The sequence below is a fragment of the Schistosoma haematobium genome (genome assembly GCF_000699445.3).
Source record: "Schistosoma haematobium chromosome Unknown HiC_scaffold_521, whole genome shotgun sequence".
NCBI classification, from domain to species: Eukaryota; Metazoa; Platyhelminthes; class Trematoda; order Strigeidida; family Schistosomatidae; genus Schistosoma; species Schistosoma haematobium.
The window spans coordinates 23,284-33,634 of NW_026137139.1; the positions used below are offsets into that span (position 1 = coordinate 23,284).

At 31.4% G+C, this 10,351-nt stretch overlaps 2 protein-coding genes across 3 annotated transcripts in view; both read left to right on the top strand.

Annotated features, from left to right (window-relative positions):
- The window catches only part of MS3_00000528 (uncharacterized protein), a 25,855-nt gene extending 22,728 nt beyond the window's left edge, over nucleotides 1-3,127 (top strand). For both annotated transcript variants that reach the window (XM_051208260.1, XM_051208259.1), the window contains 4 exons: nucleotides 350-427; nucleotides 1,226-1,349; nucleotides 2,233-2,375; nucleotides 2,950-3,127. The gene's annotated coding sequence lies outside the window, so the exon portion shown is untranslated. The remainder of the gene's footprint in view (nucleotides 1-349; nucleotides 428-1,225; nucleotides 1,350-2,232; nucleotides 2,376-2,949) is intronic.
- MS3_00011002 (uncharacterized protein) lies at nucleotides 3,009-10,108 on the top strand (the record flags this gene model as incomplete). Its single annotated transcript, XM_051219409.1, has 6 exons — nucleotides 3,009-3,129; nucleotides 3,185-3,327; nucleotides 4,956-4,984; nucleotides 6,580-6,670; nucleotides 8,096-8,296; nucleotides 9,551-10,108. 6 exons carry the CDS (start codon nucleotides 3,009-3,011, stop codon nucleotides 10,106-10,108), a joined length of 1,143 nt encoding a protein of 380 aa, XP_051063929.1.
- Nucleotides 10,109-10,351: the final 243 nt, after the last annotated feature.

Here is a 10,351-nt window from a genome sequence, read left to right on the forward strand (position 1 = left end):
ATGAGTGTCTGTAATTAAGTGACACACTAAACTTTCAACCGTTTTTAGAACAGTAGCTTTCATTCAAAGGAATTAGTGTTTAATTTGACATCGCATCTATTCATAATAATCGTTGCTTCCTTTTCTTAAATACATCTTTTCTCCTTAATTTCTGTCAGTTAATTAAGAGAAAAATCAAATGCTTTAACAAGACCAAACAACAAAACAAAAGAAATACAATTTTAGGCTTTATCTTTGCATTGTATATTTTACATTTTACCAGACTCAATATGTCACCATACATTCTTTATTTAAAGCCTTTAATAACTTAAAACTTTAGTTATCAGACAGTTATATTAATTGCTTGCAGCCCTCAAATTTCGAAAGCTGGAAAAGTAACCCATATTTCAATGAAAGTCTCCTAACTCTTTGTCGATCTTTAATTAAGGTAAGTTTTCCCATATTATCAAAATTGCCAATGTGGTTGAAAATTCTTTTCTTCAACATTCATAATAATTTATTATTTTTCATATTAATTGTGTTTATTCTTACCCTGTAAGAATGTAAAATAAAACAAAAGTATCCAGGCACTTACTAAACAATATAATCATAAAAATAATTTGTTGGTAACCAGTGAGAGCGTAAAATGTGTTCTGTATTTCTTATTTCTGAATCCAGCTCTGAATCCTAGACTAGAAATCAATCATCCTATTAGATATTCTTTCCAAAACGTCCAAATGTATACAGCTACGCAAATAGTATACAATTTATAGAGCGAAAATCAAGTAATGTTACTGATAAGTCTTGTCAATTTGAACGCTTTACTCGGTTTCTAAGCTATTCTGGTAACGCAGCAACCTGAATTCGAGAGAATAGGAGCAAAATGAGCGAAAAACACTTTACTCCAAAGGTTCAATTTTGTACAGAAAAACATGGGTATTTATAAATGTTAACATTTGTTAAATCAACATCGTATTTTGGCCAATCCGCTAGAAGACATTATGCTACCGACCAATAGTAGCACGCCATGTCGATATTCTAGAAAGCTCCATCATGCTCTGATTAGCTAGCACTCCGGCCCCTTTAGGGCCTCTGGAGGCTCCGTTGCAGTTCTTGGAAAGCCTACTCAACAGTTAAATAGAAATATTTTAAAGTTAGATGTTTTTACGTAAAGTCCCTTATTCAGCAACCATTCTTTTAAATAAAATATCAATTTAATTACAAAATTTTCATATGTTAATTTTAGAAAGTTGGTGAAACCAATCTGCCTTCGAATACTGGGGACTTACAGAACTGTTTAGTTAATTTTTATTTGGGTCATTCATCTCAATATGTCCGCGATAGTGCATGCAGTCTGTACCTGACATTGTGTAAGACATTTTAGAGGAATCTATCAGATGGTTCTTACAATCTATTATTTTAGAGATTTGTTGTATACCATATAAAATATAAATTTGTGTCTTTTCAAATACCCCTATCATAATCTACACCAGGAAATTTCATCACATGACTTTTGTTGACACCTTTTAATAATAAATACTTAACCCAGTGTGATGCCATTAAATGCCAGTAATAGTGACTCGCATATAATCCATAGGTAATAGCAAATTTCTTCACGAACAATTGGAAATCGAAGTCTCCAATACATATTTCAGTAATTACAGACTTTACGCAATATCGTCGAATGTTTTACAAGTATGTTTTATTCAAAAAGACGTGAGGTCGTTACTTTAAAAAAGATTACCTAAGGTTCTGAAATTATTTAAAGATGTTTCAGAAGCTCTGATAGCGTGCAAATGTTGAAGTATGTTGCTAACTTGAAGTTTTTATCGTCATTAAGCGGCGTTCGCTAAAGAACCATTGGAAACGAATTAGCAATAAACTGTTATTATTTGCTTTTAATCATATTGAGTTTTACGGTCATAACCGAAGACAGTAAATGATGGCTGAGATATATCGCGAATTGACTGAGGCTAGAAATTCGACTCTTGTTTAATAGAATTAAGGCAACCTAAAGGTCCTGAGTTCAATCCTTGGCGGAGTCTCTCACTGTCAAGAGTTTCCAAACCTGTAGGAATCAGTTGGATCTGTCATATCCTTTTCCCAGTCATTCAATTGCTAATCTTCATTTCATATATTTGATGATGACTGATACATGATTTGACAGTCTCGTCACATTACTTAAGATTCAATGTAACCACAAGTAATTATGCCAATAATTATGTCAAGATGTTGATTTTTCCACTTTACAAGTCATCAGTGCATCAAAAATCCCAATCGTATTCGTTACCTATTGAATAAAATATTGGAGAAGTGGCAAGTTAAGCAAGATGTGTTATCACCTCTTTCAAAACTACTAATTCAAATAAACGAAACGGAAACTACCACACCGCGTGGTAAGTAGCATAAAAAGCAAGTTTATTTCATAATTTTTATTCACAGATTCTTACGTTAATCAAAATAATATCACCAACCAAAATAAACATCATTAAATATTTCCTCATTCGATATTTATTTTACTCATACGTTTATACGATAATCATTAGGAGCAAATAAAATATTTAATTATTCACTTAATAGTTGTCGATAATTCGACCTATCTGTAACTTTTCCAAGTATTTTAAACCTTTTCGTCACGAATCAGTCAAACAGCTGGTACATACTGATATTATGTAGGCATTGTTCTATATGTTTGCTATTATAGTGACGATATAACATAACAAGCTAAGTCCTTACGTCTAAATGCAAGTTAATGTACGATTGTAAATTTTTTTCTACTTGTATCTAATAGCATTTCATATATCATGTTCGAGATTCATCATAAATTAGCTGTTCTCATTGTATTTGTTCAAAGTGAATCAAAGAATCACATAAAATAGTCATCTTTGTTGTGCTTACAACGCGAAAATGTTATAATTATGTTGGAATATGTTGAACTATTTTCCTTTTATTTATTTTTTTCTTTTACAGAAATCCCTTTGACTGTGAGCTCCAAATTAAGTTGGACATGGCGTGAGGGGCGCATGCGCATGTACTATTTAGTCGCACGCTCATTAGTTGGGCTTCATCTTAAAGCTCTTCACGAATTAGATGCTGATGGTTATAACCCAATGAATTCTGAAGACTTTTGTATCAGCCCAACCTTTACAGGTAAAATCCCTTTGAACTGGTTAGATAAACAATTCTAAATCGTTTGTCCTTTTAGATGATTGTCCTCAAAGAACCTTATATACATCATCAAATAATAATTTACACCAATTTGGCTTCAGTCCTGTACCAAAATCAATTCCTCCCGCTCTTGTTTCAAATCCAGATCGTCGAGCTCCAGTTAATAAATCATCAGCATCGGTTAGTTCAACATTTTAAATTAGCCTTGTCATAGGTTTATTATAGACGTCCTATTAATTTTTGATGACCACACTTTGTACTTAGGTTCATCTAAAGGAACATTCAAGTTTCGAATAGAGTATTATTAGCCTTTCGTTTTAAGTCTATTCATTTTTACACGAACTTTTATTTTAGTTATAGGTCTCAGGAAGTTCGCTTTGATGTATTTAGATGTGAAAGTATTCTTGGATTCTACCAAATCCTGTCGATCTCTCAGTATCATTAAGCAGTAGATAGCAAAATGATTAACGGATAATTCTTATGGAACATAGCTTACTATTATGAGTATACATGATTTTTTATGGCTTTTTAAGAATGCTTCCTTGTGGACTTTTTTTAATGGAATGGATTTGCTTCAAGTGAAGAGATTAAAAAGGTTACAGTGGTTTACCTGTAAATAAGTCATAATATAATGTGTACATAAAAATTGGGAGGAATCATAGTTTTGTGAAAAATACTAGAGTATTTATCTAATTAGATAATTTCATTTTTGTTTTACTAATGAAGTTAGTTCATCTAGCTGTTGTTAAGGCTGTTACAAAAATTACAGCGAAATCTGCACTAATTTCTACTCTGGATCATGTTCAGTGACGTTCAAAACTATTCGGTTGCATGATATTTGGGGACTTAACTAGAAAGTTGTGATAAACCAAAAACATCAATTCTTTACATCCATCTTTCTATCTTTTTCCATCTATTTCTAGCGTCATCAAGTTATGCGCTCATCCGAAAACTGTAGAACACTATTCAGAAGGAATATTTTAGCTACCGAGGACAGTGTTCTAAAGACCATTTCGTCACTTAATTCATACGACCACTTGATGGATGGTTATAGTAGATAAAAATTGTGTTTAAACCCTGATTCAGAATAAACTTAAATCTGTATACTTTATAGTATGTCAGTACAGTCAACTCTTGAACAAATGTGTGACGTTTCTTATGAATTTACAAAGACATTTACAAAAGAAATTGAAGTGATATGACGCTCTGTTTTTTCTACTCACTGTAGGGTGAGCAGTATCTGGATATATATATATATATATATATATATATATATATATCGCTTATTCGAATAGTAAAACCATTGCGGTTAAAAACAAATTAGGTCATGATCATAAAAAGAGTTGAACACAGTTCATTGTTCACAATTCACATAAATTTTAATAGTTGAATTCATGAGTTGATGTAAGATAGACCACCATTGAAAACCTGGAAGTACTGGACGACCGTTTCTTCCTAGTATGGGACTCCTCAGCAATGCGCATCCACGATCTCGCACGTGGGACTTTCGGTCTCGCGCGTGGACGCTTAACCTTTAAACCACTGAGCCGGCATCGACTCATGAATCTAACTACTAAAATCACTACATTCTTCACAAACCTCCATTCGGTTCATATAAATTTTGTTGGAAATATACTTTAAAAAACAAAGAAAAGTAACGATTTTATAAATCTGAGATCAGTACATATGTATGAATTGCTAACTTCAAGGAAAACGTCCATTTTAGCAAATTATTAATAAATGTTACTAGTTTGAACCTTTTGATAGCTAGGTTATTCCATTTTTGTTAAATTTTGGTTTCCTTATAGTCACAACCTGTAGAAAGTTCACCAACGCTGTAAGTAAAGTTAAACCGTCTACTTGAAGCCATTTTACATTTTACAATATTTTTTGTGATGATTTAATAATTTTCATTAAAATACCAAACAGTGAAATTCGATGAAGACATTCAATTTCAATGAATTTATGATCAAAATATTCGTTTGCATATCGATGTATTTATAATGATTTAGTCACGCGAGAAAGTTTGAACAATGAGTAGCATTGTCAGAGTAATAATGAGAACTATAACATCATATATAATATAAAATGTTAAACATACAAGACGGCATAATATTTATATAGTGAGTATCAATAAACTATGGATACAAGACTACTATGCTAATGATCAGCTACAATGTGAATGTAATAAGCAAATTACAATGACTACTATTATATCATTAAATCCGAAGGAATGTGAAATGAAATCACAACTCAGTAAAACGCCAGCTTAAATTGATACATAATTCAATGAACCAGTACAATAATTTAATAAATGAAATTATTATCATCAAAAATAGTAATAGGTTAAGACCATTTTAAATACATATTTCAAAGAGTTTTATGTTGCACACGAAAACCGTATTCCAGTTAACCAATGCTTTTATTTTTTAAACAATAGTAGCCGAAATAATCTTCATAGATCTAAAATGATCGTTTAACTAACGTTAAAATACCGTATAGGTTAGTTGGGCTATCGAAATCAGCTAATTATGTTTATATTCAACTCCTAACTGCTTTTACAAGAAAAGAAAGCCCAGTTAGATAAACTGTACAGTTTGATAATGAATTTATTGAAAAGAAATAGGGTACAATTTCAGTTTCTACCACGATTTCTCCTTTCATACATATACGATTTAAAATTGGTTAGTCAACATTCTTTGTTTATACATTTCATACATTATAAACTAAGCTCACCAAGGAAATAATTCTGACTTGAAGTAAACATTGATTAAAAGTATTTGGAAGAGGAACTACAAGATGGTTCGAGGAAATATTATCCTTCTGTACATGACAAAAATGATATCATTCATTAATGTCATTCTTATTCGTTCACCATGATAACGGATTTAGTTATAGTAACACTTCTATTTAATATGTAAGCTGATCAAAACTTAATTGAAAATTAACAATAACAATAGAAATCAGAGCTTCAGTTTATTTCTATAAAAAGAAATTGTTGCTAAACTAGTGAAAAAGACCTGAATTAATTATTATTATAAACTGTTTTCAGTGACACATACAATCTTAATAACTTAATTTTAGCTTATGGATTTGTAAAAATCAACTTGAGACAGTTACTTCTCTTTTATAAGTTGTCGTTGTGTTCATTGAATGTTGCTTTCATCACTACATGGTGTCAACTACAGAACTATCCAGAAACCAAGGTGTATTGATCCACCATTTCATTTTGTTTTCAACCACACCTTCGACTTTACGCTAGATTGTATCCACAATATTTAAGTCTCCTGTAGAGCACTTAACTATCAACTAATGAACTGAAGTCTAGTGTCGCATATTCTCCAACTCTAATCAGTTTGCAATATTGCTCGATCATCATCATTCAGTGTTATCAGTTAATGATAATGTCACTCCTTTCTTTCGTTTATTTAGCTCTCAACAGGGGGCAAAATTAAGCTCTCCACAAACGTCCATTTATTTAACAGTTTTGGAAAATATCCGAATGCTCGACAACGAAAGAAATGTGAGTTTACGTTTTCTGAATGTTTATTTTGATCGTAAATTTCGAACATTTTTTTAGAAATTTTCCTTTTATCTGACCTGTATATTCAGTCAGTAAAATTGCTAAAAGTTACCGAAATTGACCAATTGCCCAACGTATAAGATTGTTACCTTCCTGTACACAACACCATGCTCATGTTTAACAGTGTTCGAAAATGTTGAATACAAACTAGATATTTGTTTACTATACGATGCTCTTTATTTATTATATCTGATGCATTTGCGTCCATCTGTATCTTAATTTATTCAGCTCCCACTTGATATGTTTCTGTGATTTGGATCAAAAAGACACTACTAAAACATAATTATTTTGGCACTGTTTAGAATATTAATAAATTTACAATTCTATTGTGCTATTTGAAAGGTTTGACTGATTTTTTTAAAATATTGATTACAAAGCAAGTGTAGTAAATGGGACGAATCGAAAAGAATTAATCTATATCAAAAACTATTAATAAGTTGCATAGTGTCTCAAATCATTTTCTGATTCTTTTTTAATTTTCTTATAAATGGAAGTGTTTTTGAATGATGAAGCTTTGTCAGTACCATACAAGTAATATTTGTAGTCCATCGTTCTCATCACTAAGGTGAATTTTCATTATATTCACTGAGCCCTGTGATCACATATTTCAAAATGCGCCTTTACAAGTTTCCGAACATCTTCAAAACACACATTTTTTCAACAACTAAATCCAATAGTTTTATTCTTAAAATGTAATGAATGAAAATTTTCATCTTACCGTTTATTTAAATTCATAATTCATAATTCCCAGTAGTATCAACTGCATAAAGTAATAACATTTCAACATTTCAAGTTAACAGATCTCGGAAATTTTTTAGCTTGTTAAAAGACATCACTTCGCATGTTTATGCCACAGCAGTTTCATAAATATTGCTTCATTGGTGAAGCTGCTAGTAAGGGGTTATCAAAATTTCCAATTCTCATATATAATGAATTTTTATTTATGTTACACCTCACCTTTTTCGCCCTAAAAGAATAAGAGTTCATCTAATTTCGGCATCTGTTTCGTCACACATAATCTGATAAAGCGTGGGTTTTAGAAGTATTGATATTTTAAAAGATCTTCAAATGCTACTTTTCTAAAGCTGCTCATCAGTATAATGGAAAAAAACAGCATCAGTTGACATAAAGAAAATCTGGAAATTCTATCTCTTTAACCGCAAATAAAGATTAACTGCTTCTTGAATCGTTTATATATATGAACTTTTCTGTAAATCTAAAAATATTTGTTATATTGAAATAATTGTTCTTAAAAATAAATAAATGATTTTTCATAAGGTGATAATTAACATTGTATTTAAGGTAATGTTGATGTTAATAATAGCATAATACTTTAAGTGAATTTACTTTCTTGGTTTCTTATAGGATAAACAGACGGATAGCAAAACTCAGTCGTGGATTAAACGTCTAAGTATAGTGTCAGGATTAACTTCAACGAGTAAAACAAATGTCGGTCATTCAGAGTTAAATTCTATCAGCATGAAATCTATGTCATTCAATATATTACGATTAGCTGTAGAGTGTACATTAGATGAGAACAATGGTCTACGTCATTCAGCCCAAAAAGTATCCGTTATATGTAATTTTTCTTATCATTAATGTTTGATAAATTGTTTTGTTAGATCATATCCACAAATAAAAAAAATGTACGCACATGAATTAGACATTTACTGTATCGATGAAAATAAACCATGCTCAGGTTTGATAACAAAATTCTAACATTGTCTTTTCCAGTCAATTTTAAGTCACATTGTTGACCACTATCAGTTATCTGTAATTGTTGTTTTGAATCAGCTTGGATTCAAACACATGCTTATAAGTATTTTTGAAGACATTAACATAAAAATTATCCTAGCATGTTTGCAATGAAATATTTCCAACGACGTGTTCAGAAGTTTGGACGAAGTTTTCGGAAGTAACCAGACACTTTGATGTGAATACCTTCGAGGTTACTATAGTATAACTATACTAACGAAATCTGGAACCTCTATAACCCCTTAAGTACATTGTGGTCATATATATACTAAATTCCACAAGTATGTTATTTCATAAATGTCACTGAAAACAACCTCAGTACGGTATCGATCTACTTTTAACTGGTTTATTCAGCATTTGGCTTTACGTACTGAAGTTAGGTGATTTAAGAGAGAGAGAACAATTCAGCCTTTATTCAATCTGAAATTATATGTTTATGGAGAAAAGGAGAATAATGGAAGGCATTTTGGTGTCTAGAATTTTCGGGACCTTTTTGTATTTCATCTAACAGTTCATTGAATAATAACTTCCAATTATTATTTGCCTAACACAACATTCTTACTTCAATAAGCAACGTTTTCGTCAGTTAACATTTGTAGTTCCCAGGATATAAAATACTGAATATCTAGTCTTCTGCCTGTATTGCCTTCTTGCATATGGTTTTTCATCTCATCGTTTTATGATAATGATCAAGTATAAATTAAAACAATAGGCAAAAGAAAGGTAACAAGAAGTTACAAACTATTGACATAGTGCAAATACATAGCTTGCAATCGTCTATTTGCATCTTTTGGAGTATTCTGTCATCTGAACTGTCTTCTCGTCTGGTTACTAAATGTTCCGTCAAATGCTGTGCTTTCTATGCACTCAAACTTCACTCCGCCAGGCAACTGTTGCAATTTCGACGCCACGTTCCGCTACACACTACAAATATCCTTGTATTGATAGTAGGTTTTGTGGTTTATATAAAGGTGATACCCTTTTTCATGTTAATCAACACTTCTGTTTCACTTTGTGTCACGAAATTGCAGACTTTTGAGATTAATAACAGTTTCTTTTGTTTAGGCCATTAATGATGTCGGAAGGCTAATACGATGGTATGATGCTGATCTTTTGTTGGAAATGATTTCGTTGCATATGGTAGGTCCGCCAACTATGATGTCGTATGCAACTTTAAAGATTTTACGTGATGGTCTATCTGAATTATGCATGTATGATGAAATTTTACAAAAAGAAGAGGAAGAACCTGGTTTCACTGAGAAATATGCGATTTCTGGAACTGTTCCGATTTTAAATGCAGCATTGCTTTATGGTTTGTTTTCGCCGGATAGATCAAGACTGTGGCTTCAATGTTGCCAGCAATATATTCTGGATAGCACAATGGCTCTTTTTATCAGTACTTTATCAATAGAATGTGCTTTGAGAACCCTTTGTCTTGTACACAGATTGTCTAATCTATCACTCGTAGCATGCACCTGGGAAAATATGAGGCCTAATCCTTTTTCAAATCTGCCATACGCACAACGTAAACTAGATCTAGATGCGAAAGATGTAGTAAGTTACTTTCGAACAATCAAAATTTACGATATTATATCCATATTAAACGCTTATTGTATCTGGTAATATTATATGTTTTAGCTTCGATTAAATAAACGGTTGGTCTCTAAGTTTACTGAAAAATGAAATGTAGTCTTCATTTTTGGGACAGAATTTGCGTTCTCGAGACTTGAAGAATTATGAATAAATTATTTCAGTTTAATAGTAGTTTACAAAAATAACATGATAATTAGTGCAAATGTAATCTTTTTAGAAAAACATTTAAAGAAACTCATTATAGACATTGTCATCTTATTTCAAATGTAATAT